We start from the raw sequence: 17,615 nt of genomic DNA, 5'->3' as shown, positions 1-17,615 counted from the left end.
TCATTGCCAAGAAGATGTCTCATTCTGACATCTGCTCCCCTGCAATGAATGCTATTTCAAATGCCTCCTGTCAAAAGATCACATTTTGTGAAACCTTTGGAATAGAATGTAAACTTCATGAGAAGCAGGAGTTTTTCTCTGTTTTGTCCAATGAGGTATCTTCAGTGCCCAGAGTAGTACCTGACAAACAGCAGATTATAAATGTTTACTGAATCAATACATCTATATAAATAGGATTCAGGACATTAATTCAGTTTGGTTTTTCATTTGTGAACTATTATTACTGCATATTTTTCATTGCTGTTGCCTAACCAGCCCTTCTACTCCATGGCACTGTTAAACTTTCTGAGTCCCAGATTCTTATTCTTCACCTATAGATACATATTGGTAATACCCAAGATGACATATAATAAAACTGCCTGGCCCTGGGCTTGGTATATGGTAGTGATAGGTGTTAGTTGAATCTGAAATGAAATCAGTATGGCAACTTCTGAGCCTTCTGACATCCCAAAATGCAAGTTCATGTTTTTAATTAATTGAATTTTAAAAATTGTGATAAAAGATATATAACTTAAAATTTACCATTTTAACCATTTTTAAGTATACAGTTTAGTGGCATTGAATACAGTCACATTGCTGTGCAACCATTTCCACCATCCATCTCCGGAACTTTTCTCATCTTGCAACACTGAAACGGAAAGTGTACTCGGTAAATGGTAGCAAGTACATTTTTAATATTAGCCTAGGTATTCAAATAATACATCTGTAGTGGAAGAAAACTCCAAAATCAATATATAAATGACTTTTATCTACACTATTAGAAGATCTGTTTTTAATTATTTCTTATTTAACATGAATAATTGATAGATAATCTAACTATAGTGGATTCTGTATATGTGTCAAAATTGTTTTGATGAAAGCTTGCCTTTAAATATTCGTGGGGCCGCCTGGGTGGCTCAGTCGGTTGAGCAAACTTTTTATTTTTTCTTTTCTTTTCTTTTCTTTTCTTTTCTTTTCTTTTCTTTTCTCTTCTCTTCTCTTCTCTTCTCTTTTCTTTTTTTTCTTTTTTTTAGTGTTTGCTGTGTGTTAAGCCCCAGGAATAATGACTGGGTTAGCAGTGTTTACCTCTAACACCTGGAACAGGCATAGAAGTAGGAGGTGGAAATAGTGCTGTGCTTAGGGATGCTGCCAGAAAGATATTAGAAAGTAACATTACTCCTGGACCATGATGAATAAATAGGAATCTCCCAAATAGAGAAGGGACGGAAAGTCCAGACACATGTGACATGTTTATTATGGAGACAGTTTAGGTTTTGACCTTTGAAGACTTAAAAGATAGTGAGATGTTTTGTCTAATCTTAGAATTAAGATACATAAATATAAGTATTTTAGAAACTGAATGCTAAAGTGTGGATTGGAAAGGAGTGAGGTCACACACAGGAATGAAGTAGCTGTTTCTGTTGGTCAAGGTGAGAGAGAATGAAATCTTAAACACAGAATAGGAGCAGAGGAGACAGTCATTTTGAAGGTAGAATGGACAGATTTTGATAACTGGTTAGATTTGGAGGATAAGAGAGAGCAGACAGTTAAAGAGGACTCCAGGTTTCTGATTTATTACTAACTGGGAGAAGGACTATGGGAGAAGAAATATACAGCCTGAGGAGAGAGAATAAAATAAAACCGTCTATTTAAATATAGTAGCTACATATCATAATGTGTTTTGAAACATGGCCATTAATCTGGTAACCAGTTTCTGTTTTTATGTGTGGAATTCTATCAGGCTACATTCTGTTCATTTAAGAATTGATACAGGGATGTGGGGCGCCTGGGTGGCTCAGTCGGTTGAGCATTTATCTGGGTTTGGCTCAAGTCATGATCTCGTGGTTCAAGAGTTCAAGCCCCGGGTTGGGCTCTGTGCTGACAGCTGGGAGCCTGGAGCCTGCTTCAGATTCTGTGTCTCCCTTTCTCTCCGCCCTTCCCCCACTCATGCTCTGTCTTTGTCTCTCTCAAAAGTAAATAGATAAATACTTAAAAAAAAAAAGAATTGATACAGGGATGGTGACCTTGTCCACTGGGTAATTTATGGTGATGCTTAAAATAAAATTTAAGCAATTTGTAATGAATGTGGTCGCTGTCTCCTTTTCTTTTTTGGGCACTGCTTTCCCAGTTCCGCTTGTTTGTGCCAGGAGTTTCAAATATTTCTTCTCAGAAGTTCCTTTTCCATTGTTGTGGAACCTTATTTCGATGCCTTTCTGCCCAGCTAAATTTGTTAATTATTTTGTTCATTTTACTTCATCATTGGGTCTGGCTTTTGTTTTTTTCTCTGTATTAGAGTATTTTCCCCCTAACTTGTATTGGTTGATTTTGAATTGTTTTATTAGTTTTATTAGTGATCTTACAGCCTGGTTTCAATTTATTGTAGCTTCCTGAGTCCATTTTGTGTATGCTGGTAGCTCATCTTTACTTAAGTGATATGATATTGAAAACTTGTACATAAATGGAATATGTACTGTATATTTAATTTTTGAGAATATATTATTTCTAACTATAAAAAATAATTTAAAAATAATTGTGAAAAATTTCAAACACAAATTCAATTATGATACCCTAAATCTTTTGTCTCTTGTCAGCAGTTTTTTAGCCTAATCAGGTTTATAATCTTTATTTATGATTTAGAGAACAAACATGGCAGGTACTAGAAAGACAGGGGACATCCAACCATGAGAGAAGGCAAACACTTGGGGTGGGACACTGGCCAGTGTGACTGGAGTGTAATGGAAAAGAGAAAAGTCATGGGGCGCCTGGGTGGCTCAGTCAGTTAAGGGTCCAACTCTTGATTTTGGCTCAGGTCATGATCTCATGGTTCATAGGATGGAGCCTCAGGTAGGGCTCTGCGCTGAGCATGGAGCCTGCCTGGGATTCTCTGCTTCCCTCTCTCTTTGCCCCTCCCCTGCTAATGTGCTCTCTTGCTCTCTCTCTCTCCTGCCCTCCCTCCCTCAAAATAAATAAGTTTACTTTAAAAAAGTTGGAGGGGGGTATCATATGGGACAAGATCAGAGACATGGCAGCAGCTGAACCCTGCATATCAGTGCAAGGCATCCTTAATTCAGTGGGAAGCCATTTATCCTTAAGCAGATGAATGACATGATCTTTTTTGTGTTTTCAAATGCTCACTCTGACCTCTGTATGGTGAGTAAGTTGGAGTAGGGCAAGAGGGGAAGCAGGGCTTCCAGTCAACAGGCTATCCTAATGGCCCAGGTAAGAAGGACAGTGACTGGAAGTAGAGCGTGAGCAGTGGGATGAGTGGTGGATGAGTTGGGGACATGGTCCAGCAGAACTTACTGAGTGGATGTGAGTGTAAAGGAAATAGAAGCATCAAGGATAACTTCAGGGATTTTTGGCTTGAACAGCTCAGTGTTGGAGATGCCATTTACTGGTTTGGGAAAGACAAGAAGAGGACAGATTGTCTTCCCCAAACCAGTAAATGGCATCTCCATCACATATGATTTCATTCATATGTGGAATTTAAGAAACAAAACAAATGAGCAAAGGGGGGACAAAAAGAGAGAGAGGCAAACCAAGAAACAGACTCTTAACTACAGGCAACAGACTGATGGTTACCAGAGGGGAGGTGGGGGGATGAACTAAATAGCCATTGGGATTAAGGAGTGCAGTTGTGCGATGAGCACTGGGTGATGGATGGAACTGTTGAATCACTATATTGTACACCTGAAACTAATATTACACTGTATGTCAACTAACTGGAATTTAAATCAAAACTTAAAAAAAAAAAAAAAGAGGAACAGGTTGACAAGAGGTGGCATTCTGTTTTAGCCATGTTAAGTTTCAAATGTCTGATTTGATAACTGTGTAGAGATTATATGTAAGTGTGGAATTCCAAGAGGAGGCCAATGCTAGAAATACGGATTTGGGGGTGATCTCAGTGGAAGAGTAGACAGAAGAACCCTGTTTGAATGAGGAGATAATTGTGAAGAAGTGAGGAGGCAATGGCTATAGATAACTCTTAAAATACATTTTCCTGAGAAATAGAAGGCAAGAGGGATATACATGGGATTAAGAGAGGGTTGGAGAGGGGGTATTTGTTTTGTGTGTTGATGTTTGATAGGAGATTATGGGGCAGTAAGGATGTGGATGCAAATGGCCTATTAGAAAGGAAATACTTGCAAAGTCCTTGAGAGGATGAGAGGAAATGGGATGGGGAGCAAAACTGGAGAGTTGCCTTTTGATAAAAACAGACACTTCATCCACAGCAATAGAAGAGCAGTCAGAAAGAATGATGAATGAGTAGATTCATTCATTCACCAAACACTAACTGAGCACCTGCTACTATACTGTGGATGAGAGATGTACCACTAAACATGATGGACTCTGTACCTTCCTGAGTGGCATATTGAAGGTTCCTGTCCCTTATTTCTGTTTTCTCAATGAACCCTAAATTAACATCATACCTAAGAGTGAGGGAGAGGGAGAGAATATTTGGAGTATGAGGAGAAAAATAAATGAAAAAAAATTTTGGAAGGTGGAAAAGCAAACACAGTAGGGAAATGCGGTATGATTTCTAGACCATGTTAAATAGCGTTTGAAAATTATGGTCATGAGTTTAAAGTGAGACCAGTAAGCTTGCATTTGGTTTTCGTCAGCACTTGTGAGCTGTTGGGGTAGGCATGGTATAGGTGGATAAGTGGCTTTAACCAGAGTTAAGACTGAGGCTTTATTAGGCAAATTTGGCAAAAAAGAGGTAGGAGGGAGTTAAGAGTGTTTGTCAGCGAGTGATTTAAATGAGAGACCCTGGAATCTGAGCTGGGTAAGAAGAGAAGTAAAAACATGATGGGTAATTGATGGTGAGAAAGTGGTAGAGTCAGTAGATTTAATCTAAATTTTCAAACAAGGAAAATGTATTTCCATTATGTAAGTAACTTATCTTTATGAAAAAAATTGAAAATACATGAGATTAGAAAGTCGGGGTAGGGGGAATAGGACACTACCTAAAGATAACCAGATGTTTATATTTGCTGTGTTTGCGTCTTATTTTTTTTTTCTTTTTTCTAGTGATAACTTTTTAGGGTTGTATCAGTTTGCTAGGGCTGCAAGGATTACATACAGACCTGGTGATTTAAACAGAAATTTATTTTCTCGGGGCACCTGGGTGGCTCAGTTGGTTAAGTGTCCAACTCCGATCTCAGCTCAGGTCATGATCTCATGGTTCATGAGCTCCAGCCCTGCATCGGGCTCTGTGCAGATGTTGCGGAGCCTGCTTGGGATTCTGTCTCTCCCTTGCTCTCTGCCCCTCCCCCACTTGCTCTCTTTCTCTCTCTCTCTCTCTCTCTCTCTCTGAAAATAAATAAATAAACTTTAGAAAAAAGAAACTTATTTTCTCATGATTCTGGAGGCTGGAAGTCAGAGATCAAGATCTGAGGCCTCTCTCCTTGGCTTTTAGATGCCCATCTCTGTCTTCACATACTCTTTCCTCTGTCCCCGTATGTGTCCAAATTTCCTCTTATAATAAGGACACCAGTCTCGTTGGATTAGGGCTCACCCTAATGACCTCATTTTAATGTAGTTACTTCTTTATAGACCCTATCTCCAAATACAGTCACATTAGAATGGGCAGGGGGGGGACACACAATTCAGCCCAGAGCAAGGGCGTTCTTTGTTTTCAGTTTTTTACATAATTTCGATTATTCCATGAATATAATTTTTGCTCTGATATTTTACCAGACAACATCATAAACTTAAACAGTTTCCTATTTTGTTGTGTAGCCTTTTGTAAAAATTTAAAGCTGCAAAATCCGTTGTCAACTGATAAATGTATTGTAGTATCTTAATCAGTCTTCTGTTCTGAGCATTTACGTATCCTCCCTCCCTTTTTGTTGTTATAAACAATACTAAAGCTTTTTAAATAAAACCGTTTTTCTGTATCTTGGGTTGTTTCCTTAGAATACAATCTCAGAAGTGGATTACTTTATCAAAAACTATTGATGCCTGCTGTTAAATTAGAGAAGTATTGAATCTTGCATTTTCTTTTCATATGACTGTTTTCTCTCCTCCTGCAGTGATAGACTGGAATGATGTTAGGAAACACAAGTATGGTCACCTTTCCGAGTCTGCATCCCAATATCAAGGTAAGAAAAAAACCCCTCTGTTTAGCATGGAAAAATTTAATTGGACATCTCTTCTCATAAAACCTTTGTTCTGAGAGGTCTGAGGTATAAAGAACTCACTGATGGACGCACAAGCAAATATTTTAGTTTGTAGAGGTATCTGTTAGAAGCGGTATGTTTTGTTTTGAACTGGAAGTCAGGAGACTTTCACTCTGAGTACAGATAATCTTGAAGTAGCCTCACAGCTTCAAGCCCGGTTGGCCTGTCCGCATCTCCAGTGTTTAAGAGTTTAGGCTTAGGAGTGAGGCAGAATTAGGTGGTATATCCCACAACTACTAGTAACACACTCAGTACCTTTTAAAAGGAGAGGGTTGGGTTACACAAACTCTCAAGCCTTCATTTTACCCCAGAACTTCACCTTTCTTTCATTTTGGTATGTTTGTCCTGATGACTTACGCTGTAACATTTTTTTCTTTAATAGAAGCTACTGACATCCTGGAACTAGGTAAGATTTCTTTCTTGTATTTCTGTTAAATATAGGTAATAACCAAACCAGAGATTAGGGTGTGACTAGGAACAGAATGCCGTGTTGTCTGTCCCATGGCCCCGTGTGTCCTGTGCTCGTCTGCCTCAGCAGCCCGTATAGCCAGTCCTGTCAGCTGTCCGGCCCAGCCATCCTTATCAGGAGGTGCAGACCAAGCCAACAGGGTGGGGCGGGGGGGGGGGGGGAGGGGGGGCCTAATTACACCGAGTACAAGGAGGAACAGGGGCTGATCCAAACTGGAAGCTACTCTTAATTCAGTGAATCCAGAACAAAAACAAACCCCCACTCTCCATCAGTCAGAATTTGCTGGGATTTCCCCAAAAGAAATTATTCATGAGATGTAGCAAACTGAAATTAAACCTAAAGATTTTGTAAAATCTTTAACTAAATGCAATCTGAAATATTAACGATTCAAATAATAAGAGTCAGACTGCTAACTGCATTCGGTTTTCATCCCTACAGAGTGTATGTACCTCAGGACTGGGATTTGAGAAGTAATGCTGATGTTAATATTTCTTAATCAGCCTTCAGGGTTTCTACATAAACGTCAGTCTTAACTTCTTCTTTAAAATCTTTCTATATGTTACACAAATATTGATATCCTAATGGCTTTATCAGTTTTTGTTCAAATGTTTTTATATATTATGTTCTGTGACTTCATGTGTTCACCTCTGTTATTATCACTGTCTTTTTGCTCCCTCTTGCCTTTTCTTCCCAAAACATTACTTTTACTGCCCACTGACAAAGAAGGTAACGTAGAAGAGTAGAGTGCTAGACTAGGAGTCAGAGCTCCTGGGTTCTTTGAAAGCCAGCCGGGCTTAAAAACTTTGTGATGCTGATCCTCAGTTTTCTGGCTTGGAAAATGGGGATAATAATCCCATTCTGCCTACTTCACAAGGTTGTTAAGAAGATTACAAGAGCTAATGGATGTGAAAACATCTTAAAACCTCTCAAATACTTTTCAACTTTTGAGGATTGTTATTTTCATTCTGTTGCGGGACCATCCTCAGACATTATTCTAAGTCAAATCTTGGAACGTTCTTTGAAATGGAGTGTTCTCTGAATGTGAGCTGAAGAAGTGAAGGAATTGAAATGATGGAGGTAAAGGGCCTAGCACTTAATAAACAATAAATGATAGTCACTTTTTAATGACTTAAAACTTACCTCAAGCTTTCTAAGGCACTAGCGTATGATAGAAAAATCATGGACGTATGAATCAGACAGGCCTTGGTTCAAATTTCTGTTGCCCACTCACAAATTTAGTGATTTGGGGAAAATTACTTAATCTTTTGAGTCTATTTCCTCATCTTTAAAATGGGAATAAAACCTACTTCTCAGGTTATGAAGAATTTGGGAGATATTGATCATGGTGTAGGCAGACAGAAGATACTCTGTGAGAGCTGTTGCTGGTTTTGGTTTTGTTGCTAATATGAATGATAACAATTACATATAGTTCAGTAACAAGTTAAGGTATGTTGTGAACAGTCCATTTTGTTGATAGGGAATTGGAAAAAGTGGATACTCAGTTTAACACAAAGTATGTACAAGAAGTGATGTTAAATTTTGAAAGTATATTTTTCCTGTGTGAGGAGTAAAGGCTGTGATAACATAGCACCAGCATAGCCAGGCACAGCCTCTGATGAGTTAATCCTGCATATTTCATTTTGCCCATCAAGCATAGAGAGCAGCCCCAAATATCAAATTGAAATGAAATTCAGGGGGTGCCTGGGTGGCTCAGTTGGTTAAGTGTCCAACTTCCAACTTCAGCTCAGGTCATGATCTCACGGTGCCTGGGTTCGAGCCCCGTGTTGGGATCTGTGCTGACAGCTCAAAGCCTGGAGTCTGCTTCGGATTCTGTCTCCCTGTCTGTCTGCCCCTCCCCTGCTTGCTCTCTGTGTCTCTCTCTCTAAATGAATAAACAAAAAAAAAAAAAATTTTTTTTTTAAAGAAATGAGATTCAGTAGATTTTTAGAATCTGAGTTTGGAAGAGGCTTTAAAATAATCTAACTTGGCCCAGCATTTCAAAATTCGACGTTTTGAATGTCTTATAAAATGCCTTGTCTTGAACTTTTCAACGTTGCCGGGGATTTACAGCCACCTCAGAAACTCACTCCATAGTCAGACGGTTTTATTTATTGGGCCAAAATCTGTTTCTTTGTCAATTCTATCAGTCATACTTTGAACTTTTAGGGCAATATGGAATAGTTTAGCCAGTTTTTCACTGACCAGCTTCCAGTTATTAGAAACCAGCTATAGGGACTGCCTGCTCACTGCCACTCTTACTGTCCTAGTTGAAGCACTATGATCTCATATAGATTATTAGAATAGCTTCCTAACTAGTCTTCCTGCCTCCAGCCCTGCACTCCTCCAGCCCATCCTTCACACTACACACAGAATGACTCCTGCCCCAGAGCCTTTAGTGCTTCTTTTTCTCATTAATGTGGTTGAGGAGGCTCTCTGATACCTGCAAACTGCTTTTATCTAAAACCTCCTTTCTAAACTACCTTTTGTTTGTGTTTAACTCTACGCGGTAGCCATACCAAAATATTCCATTTTTAGAAGTGGTTTTTCTTACTTCTGGGCCTTTATACATGTTTTTCTTTCAGTCTGAAACAAAAGATTCTAAAAACAAAGAATTTTCTCTTTTCTTGACTGACATCCTGCTTATCCTTTTACACCTTAACTTAGAAGCGTAGAGGTTACTTCCCCTGGGAATCCTTCCGCAAGCCCTCCTATAGCAGCCTCCTTGGCCAAGCATAGCACTTACCACACTTTATGTAGTTGGCTGTCTAGCCTGTGGCCTTACTAAATAAAGCTCCATGAGGGCAAGAACAGTATTTGATCACGGTGGTTTCTCCGGCACCTGGCACAATGCTTTGATACACACGATAAATACTTGTTGGATTGGTGGATGGATGGCAAATTGGCTCTAAGACTTGGCTTTCTTCTTCAAGCTGAGTGTCAGTGTTCCTTCAGCCACTCCTCAGGTGACATGGTTTTGTGTCCCCTTGCCACTTAGGCCACCATTTAGACTTTGGTTTGTTCTATCTCAACGTCTAACTCCCAGAACTAAATGTGAACACCACCGGTGTGATTGTATTGGTCCAGAAAAGAGAAGCACTGGTGCTCACTCCCTTCTTCTTTTCACCCCTCACTTTTCATTCACTACACTTCTGTGGAGCCTGAGTTCAGTTTCAGGCACTGTGGTAAACGGTGAAGATTAAAAATAATAGTAAGAAAGATACCCGCTGTCTGTAAATAGCTTGCATAAATAATGATGATGATATGATGTGAAGATATGAAAATAAAGGTATGAACAGGATGTTATAGGAGCTGGGAAATGGTGGGATTTATTCTGAGAAATTGGAAGAGTCAGAAATCCTTTTTTTTTTTTTTTTTGACTTGGTGTTTTATCTTTAGATGATTCATTAAAAAATATCAAGCTACTGATCTGAAAGGCCCATGGACAATATTTTGAGAATGAGCCACTGTGTATCTCATAAACTTAAGCTTTGTACATTTTCTGATAACAGGGTTTTATTAGCACTGGATATGCCACAACTTATTAATCATTTGAAAGTGCCAAGAAAACATGGTTGAGGGTATGCCTTATGAAAAATTAAAATTGGTTAAATTGGTTTTGAAATTACATGAAACAAAATGCTCCTCGTCTTGGAATAGACTGACTGATGAGGGGAACAGAAGGCAGAGTCCAGAGATAGGTCTAAATGTATATAAGAAATTAACATGTGATCACAGTGACATTTCCAATCAGCAGGGAGAAGGTGATTTATTCAAAAATGGTGGTGAGCACATTTATTGAATAAAAGGTGAGAAGGAAAGCTTCATTTTTGCCTTATTTGTCTCACAGAATAACTTCGAAATAGATCATTTAAATGTAAAAAAATAATTAAACCTGAGAAATACTAGAAGAACACATGGGTTAATATCTCTTGTAATACTGAAGAAAGCATGACATGAAAGCCAGGAAGTCATAAAAGACAAGATAGAGGAATTTAAGGGCAAATCCTAGCAGACTGAGACAAATGTCTACAACATATATGACAGGCAAAGGACTAACATCCTTAATCTACATAGAACTCTTAGAATCTGAGAAAACAAAAGAATACCTCAGTGAAAAATGACAAAAATAAAATACAAATGGACTAATAAGCCTAAAAATATCTTCAACTTTATTAGTCATCAAAGAATTGCATATAAAATATAATAGTCTTTTGCTTTTTCACTTGTAAGATTTAACAAAAGTATAGAGGTTGTTAAAGCAGTTTTAGCAAGGATGTAAGAAACATATTCTCATGCACTGTTGGTGGGAATTATATTATATCAAAATATAAAGTATGCCTGTTCTTTGTCCATTCATCCCACTCTTAGGAATTTGCCCTAAAGTGATCATCTTAAAAGTGTTAAAAGATACGTGCACAAAGATACTCATCAAAAATTAGAAAACACTTACGTGACCACCAAGAGTATTTAACAAATACTGTTGTTAATGTATATAAATTATGGCACATATAAACAACGGAACAGTTTTCAGACAGTAATCTTGGAGTCGAATTTCTGATCTAAAGACTGTGATTGTCTGTATCTCTCTTAGGAATTTGGGTTCCACACTTCAGGTGGAATGAAATAGAGTTCTTGTAGAGAAGTGCTGTCAGAATAGTAGCCATCACGAATGGAGGTGCCTCATGGTCAAATTAGCAGCATTGACATTTAATGATATATATAATCTCTCTCATATATTATGTCCAGGACCAATGGGTGGAAGTTAGAAGGAGTCAGACTTTGGCCGACTATGTAGTTCAAAGTCTATCTGTTTGTACTATTGAATAATAACTGAATAAGAAGTTTCTCATCGTTGCAAGTGTTCCAGCAGGGGCTGGAGGGAGCTTCAGGTCTCAACTTTTATATCACCCCATCAAGATGCCTTTCTTGACCATCCTGCCTGAAACAGCACACATATACCCTCGGCACTCTTTCCCTCTTACTTTGCTTTATTTTTTCTTTATTTGAAAAAGGCCAGGAATTGAATATTATCTGGTGTCTCTTGTTGCCCTCTGCACCATCCGACATATATTTATGTTTGTTTATTGTTTTTCTTTCCCCTTAGAAAGTAAGCTCCATATCAGCAGAGACTTTGCTATTTCATTCTTTGCTCTAGATCACCAGTGCCTAGAACTAGGGTTGGTATATGGCAGTGTGCAGTAAGTATTTGTTGAATGAATGAGTATTAGAGAAAGGGATTCATGCAATCGACTTCGTGGATCTCTTCTGCGCTACATTACTAGGGACTTTTAATTTTTTAAAGCTACTTCTATGTAGTGTGTAACTCTCTTCAGGGCAGGGATTTTATTTTCTGATAATAAGTGTAACTATAAAGTGGTATGCATTAGAGTTTATAAAATACTTCCATAAGCATTATTCAGTAATATAAATGAGATGACTGTAAAGTCTCAGCTCAAGTGTTTCTTCCATAGAGTATCTGTCCATAACTTTGCCATCTAAGATAGTTCCCAGCCTCTATCACATTATTTTGTTTCCTTCAAATGCTTACCACTCATTACCTTCTTTATTTGGTTATGTGTTAATTGTGCCTCATGATGCACCAGAATGTAAATTCCATGAGGGCAGGGACCTCCTGCCTTATCCCAGCACTGAGAATACTGCCTGGCACATAGAGGAATACTCAAACATCAGTTGAATGAAGAATTGAAATCATTCTGTAAAGTATAAAACATTATATTTATAAAACATTACATTATAATGTTAATCTTCACAGTAATCCTTGATCCCAGTAACAAATTAGATTTTCCTGTTCTGCATTCTCAAGGCAACCTGTACTACCTCATTAACTTACATTTATCATAATTGTACCAGTTTATTTGTGTTATTATTTATTTAATGTCTCTACTTAATATTTCTAAACTGCAAGCTCCATGTATTTAGGAATCATGTATATCATGTTCCTCTTATATTTAACGCAGTGCTTTTGTACTTGGAAGGAGTTTAATAAATATTTACTGAATGAATGAGTGGGTGTACAGTCTTGCATGATAGACATTATCTCTTTCAGATGAATAAACTGATACTTAGAAGGATTAAGTAACTTATCTAAGATAATTAGAGAAATAAGACTTTATCCAGCATCTTCTGACTCTCAATATTACATTCTTTTAACTCCACCAATAATTTCTAGACACAGATGTGAATCAGAATTACTTAGGGAGCCTTTGAAAATACAGATTTTCAGACCACACTCAAAGCCTGCTGAATGAGAACCTCTGAGGATGGGGCCCAGAACGCTATTTAAAGAAATGAGAAAAATTCTTTAGGAGATTCTGATGATAAGTAACATTTGGGAATCAGTGCTATATGTCAGGGCAAACTACTGTTTGGGGGCAAATCCAGCCCACTGCCTATTTCTGTAAATAAAGTTTTAGTGGAACACAGCCATGTTCATTTATGTGCGTATTGTCTCTGGCGGGTTTCAGGCTACAGTGCAGAGTTGAGTATTTGTGACAGAGACTGGATGACCCACAAACCATAACATTTTACTGTCTGGTCCTTTACAGAGAGTTTGCCAACCCCTCCCTGATGTATACCTTGCTGCCTGTCCCGTTTTTGTATGTGTGGTTATTTCAGTTGCTTGGAGATACAGTAGATACGACATTTGGCTCCGTTATGGGCATTACAGTAGGTGCTCAGACATTCTTCCTGAGTCCATAAAAATTAACGCAATTTACCTGAAATTATGAGACTAAGTCTCAGATAGCCTAAGCAGTCAAATTTAAGAAAAATATTAATCTAGGTATGGTTCAATCCAGTCAACCCTCACAGTGGGTGGACTGCTTTTAAAAAAGAGATTCCGGGGCGCCTGGGTGGCACAGTCAGTTCAGTGTCTAACTTCAGCTTAGGTCATAATCTCGTGCTTCATGAGTTCAAGCCCCACATCAGGCTCTGTGCTGATAGCTCAAAACCTGGAGCCTGCTTCGAATTCTGTGTCTCCCTCTCTGTCTGCCCCTCCCCCACTCACATTCTGTCTCTCTCAAAAAGAAATTAAAAAAAATTTTTAATAAGTAAATAAATAATAAAAAAAATAAAAAAGAGATTCCAGGGGTGCCTGGGTGGCTCAGTTGGTTAAGCGTCTGACTCTTTGTTTCAGAGGTCTCATGGTTTGTGAGTTTGAGCCCCACCTCTGGCTCTGTGCTGACAGTGTGGAGCCTGCTTGAGATTCTCTCTCTCTCTCTCTCTCTCTCTCTCTCTCTCTCTCTCTGCCCCTTACCCTTCACTCTCTCTGTCTCTCAAAAATAAATAAACTGAAATGTTTTTTTAAAAGACATTCCTGGGGCGCCTGGGTGGTTCAGCTGGTTAAGCATCCGACTTCGGCTCAGGTCATGATCTTCATAGTCTGTGAGTTTGAGCCCTGCATCAGGCTTTGTGCTGACAGCTCAGAGCTTGGAGCCCATTTCAGATTCTGTGTGTCTCTCTCTCTGCCCCTCCCCTGCTCAAGTTCTGTCTCTCTCTCCTTCAGAAACAAACAAAAAAAAAGAGAGAGAGGAGATTCCTTTTCATTCAGTTGGCAATAGGGTGTTCTCTAAATGGAAAGAGATGTGAGGTTGCTTGCCTATGTAATAGGGATTGATTACCATAATTGATGTGTAATAGAGAACTGTAATTAATGCCCCAGTTATTTTGGTACCCCTGATGCTGCCATAATTTTTAAAACCAAAGTCTCTTGGATGCTTGTGGTCAAAATGCAAGCTACTACAAGCAATTACCCAGACTGAGCAAACCTCTAGACCTGTGCTGTCTGATACAGTAGCTGTTAGCCACATGTAGGAATTTATATTTATTTATTTATTTATTTATTTATTTATTTATTTATTTATTTATTTTTTAAGAGGTTTTCTCTCTAAATTTTTTTTTAACGTTTTTTATTTATTTTTGAGACAGAGAGAGACAGAGCATGAATGGGGGAGGGACAGAGAGAGAGGGAGACACAGAATCGGAAGCAGGCTCCAGGCTCTGAGCCATCAGCCCAGAGCCCGACGTGGGACTCGAACTCACGGACCGCGAGATCATGACCTGAGCTGAAGTCGGACGCTTAACCGACTGAGCCACCCAGGCGCCCCTAGGAATTTATATTTAAATAAAATTAATTAAATTAAACTAATTAAAATTTAAATTCTTCTCTCATGCATTTCAAGTGTTCCGTGGTTACATGTGGCTAGCGACTTTTTTTTCTCAACGTTTATTTATTTTTGAGACCGAGAGAGACAGAGCATGAACGGGGGAGGGTCAGAGAGAGAGAGAGAGAGAGGGAGACACAGAATCCGAAACAGGCCCCAGGCTCTGAGCTGTCAGCACAGAGCCCGATGTGGGGCTCGAACTCACGAACCGTGAGATCATGACCTGAGCCGAAGTCGGAGGCTTAACCGACTGAGCCACCCAGGCGCCCCCGGCTAGCGGCTTTCTTATTGGACACCACAGACACAAAACATTTCTGTCATTACAGAAAGTTTTAGTGGACAGTGCTGTTATAGATGCTGGAGTGCAAAAGTTGCAGTTCACTCAAATCCAAGACTTGCTATTTGACTTAATTCTTTTTTTTTTTTTTAATTTTTTTTTTTTTCAACGTTTATTTATTTTTGGGACAGAGAGACAGAGCATGAACGGGGGAGGGGCAGAGAGAGAGGGAGACACAGAATCGGAAACAGGCTCCAGGCTCTGAGCCATCAGCCCAGAGCCTGACGTGGGGCTCGAACTCCCGGACCGCGAGATCGTGACCTGGCTGAAGTCGGACGCTTAACCGACTGCGCCACCCAGGCGCCCCTGACTTAATTCTTTATTTGTAAGAATGGAATGGTAATTTTTAATGCTTTTTTTTTTCTAACAGCAAATAGTGGTGAAATGTATTCATTCCTTGCTTTAGGGACATCTCCACTAAGAGCTGAGTCTTTATTCTGATAAGCTCTTAAATCTTGATTCCAGGTAATATCCATCTCATCTACCCTGTGGACTCTGTATTCAAGATAATTAATCATTGGCCAGTTCGTGGAGTGGTTTAGAACAGACTGTGATTTCTGGCCAAATCTATTTGGCTTGCTTAAGGATGGTGGGAAAGGGACAAGTTTTAAAACAGAAACTATAAAGTCAATAGAGTATAAAGCCTTGGCATCATCTTTGAAGTGATTTAGATTTTATCATTCAGTAAATCATTTTTATTCCCAGCATCTAGTGCTTTTTGCATGGTCCAAAAGGGCCCTGTGCTGCTCCACTGCAGAGGAAACTTCAAGAAATGCTGGTTTGCTACAGTGTTTTAGCTTGTGAGAGTCTCTGGGACCTTCCCTGCACCATCATGGGGTCACCTCTAGGTGGGTATTAGGGGGAGATTGGTAATTGATTTAACCTTTAATAAAGAACTTAGTCATCTTTTGTGGTTTAATAACATATATATGTAATAGTTTGTTCCTTACAATGTTTTCTCTGACCCTAGCAGCGTCACCTTGAAGACTGTTTCTCTAGCACAGTGTTGCTCTAAAGGCTACTTCAAGAGGCTACAAGATCCTGTAGGCCCCCTAACTCATTCATAGTTACTATCAAAAGAAATGCTACCAAGGACCTACTTTTCTGTAAATTACCAGATCTTTGTCATTTTGCACCTCAGGCAGTGCAGCTGGAATGGGAGTGGGTTCGGGGTGGGTGAGAGAGAGTGAGAATTCAAGTATAATCTCACTCATTCTGGTTTTTCCTACCATCAAATCATCTTACCGTATGTCTGTCCTTCATTCTTTCTGAGCCGAGATGGTGGGATCCGACCATATTGAGTGTTAAAAGCTATTATTTGATGGCATTAAGGTACCTCTTCAGGAGTCAGGTTGTTCAGAAGGAATCTCCTCAGCCATTTTCTATGTCTTCTATTCTGTTTTCCAAGAGCTTCCTGGACACTTCTGTGAGATACTGGTACATGTTGCTCTGGCATTTTGGATCACTTTAGGGACTAACATGTAAAACATAGTAAGGTCATCTTTAGACCATAATTTTAATACATTGATCTAAAATGATTCACTCAGGTCACATAGATTTCTACCCGTAATACTCTCTTGAGCCCAAACAGGGAAAAATAAGTTTTTTCTTATGCTCAGAACGAGTCAAAAAATGGCCTAATGTTTAGTGTAGATTGCATCCTGAAAGCACTTTTTAGGAAGTTGACTGTGATAGAGATTTCTATTTCCTTTTCAGGTCATTTTACCTGGGACAAATACCTAAAAGAAACATGTTCAGTCCCAGCGCCTGTCCATTGCTTCAAGCAGGTAATTGATTCTCAACATCTTTAGTAGGTGGGAGGCAAGTAGGTTTGTTCTGATCCTTAGATAAGCAAAACATGAGGTAGGAGCCCTTGGACTTCTCACCTGAAGGCCCCAGAGTAAACTTCTATGGGAAGAATACAGCTCAAGGCTCAAAACTCATGAATTTTGGTAGGACACCTTCCTTCCACCATCATCCCAAGTGACACCTTTTCCTTTCTTCGCCTCCTTGAGGATATGTCTTGTTACTGAGACTAGTAGCTGGTTGTTTCTTGTTTTTTGTTTTTTAAAATAGTTCTTAATTCAGACAGAGAGGAAACAGTTATATCCCTTAGACAGTTCTTGAGACTACAGTCTCAGTATTCATTTCTCTATACACAGTATTCATTTCTCTATACACAGCACCCCTGCCACATTTTCATAAGAATGCTGGCACTGAGTTCCATTGGAGAGTATGTTAGGACCTTATTAGAGGTCATTCAGAGCTTCCCACATAGGATTAAGTGTTGCACGCAATGCACAGATAATGTTGACTATATCAGCACATGATAGGCTGGTAAGCAAAGAAGTGTACTGCTGCTAAACAGAGCTAAACATCAGGAAATTATGTATACTTCCCTCCCT

At 39.1% G+C, this 17,615-nt stretch overlaps 1 protein-coding gene across 17 annotated transcripts in view; it reads left to right on the top strand.

Moving 5' to 3' along the window:
- SCMH1 (Scm polycomb group protein homolog 1) overlaps positions 1-17,615 on the top strand; it is a 188,452-nt gene that overhangs the window by 51,556 nt on the left and 119,281 nt on the right. For 11 of the 17 annotated variants that reach the window (XM_043574594.1, XM_043574578.1, XM_043574579.1 and 8 more), the window contains 3 exons: positions 6,075-6,143; positions 6,604-6,627; positions 16,927-16,997. In XM_043574594.1, the coding sequence (XP_043430529.1) occupies positions 6,075-6,143; positions 6,604-6,627; positions 16,927-16,997 (164 nt within the window). Of the gene's footprint in view, positions 1-6,074; positions 6,144-6,603; positions 6,628-15,915; positions 16,059-16,926; positions 16,998-17,615 lie in introns of those variants that run through there. The other 6 variants (XM_043574585.1, XM_043574583.1, XM_043574576.1 and 3 more) reach the window with 4 other exon arrangements.

This window comes from Prionailurus bengalensis, chromosome C1 (assembly GCF_016509475.1).
Source record: "Prionailurus bengalensis isolate Pbe53 chromosome C1, Fcat_Pben_1.1_paternal_pri, whole genome shotgun sequence".
Lineage (NCBI taxonomy): Eukaryota > Metazoa > Chordata > Mammalia > Carnivora > Felidae > Prionailurus > Prionailurus bengalensis.
This window is presented reverse-complemented; position numbering and strand designations above follow the sequence as displayed.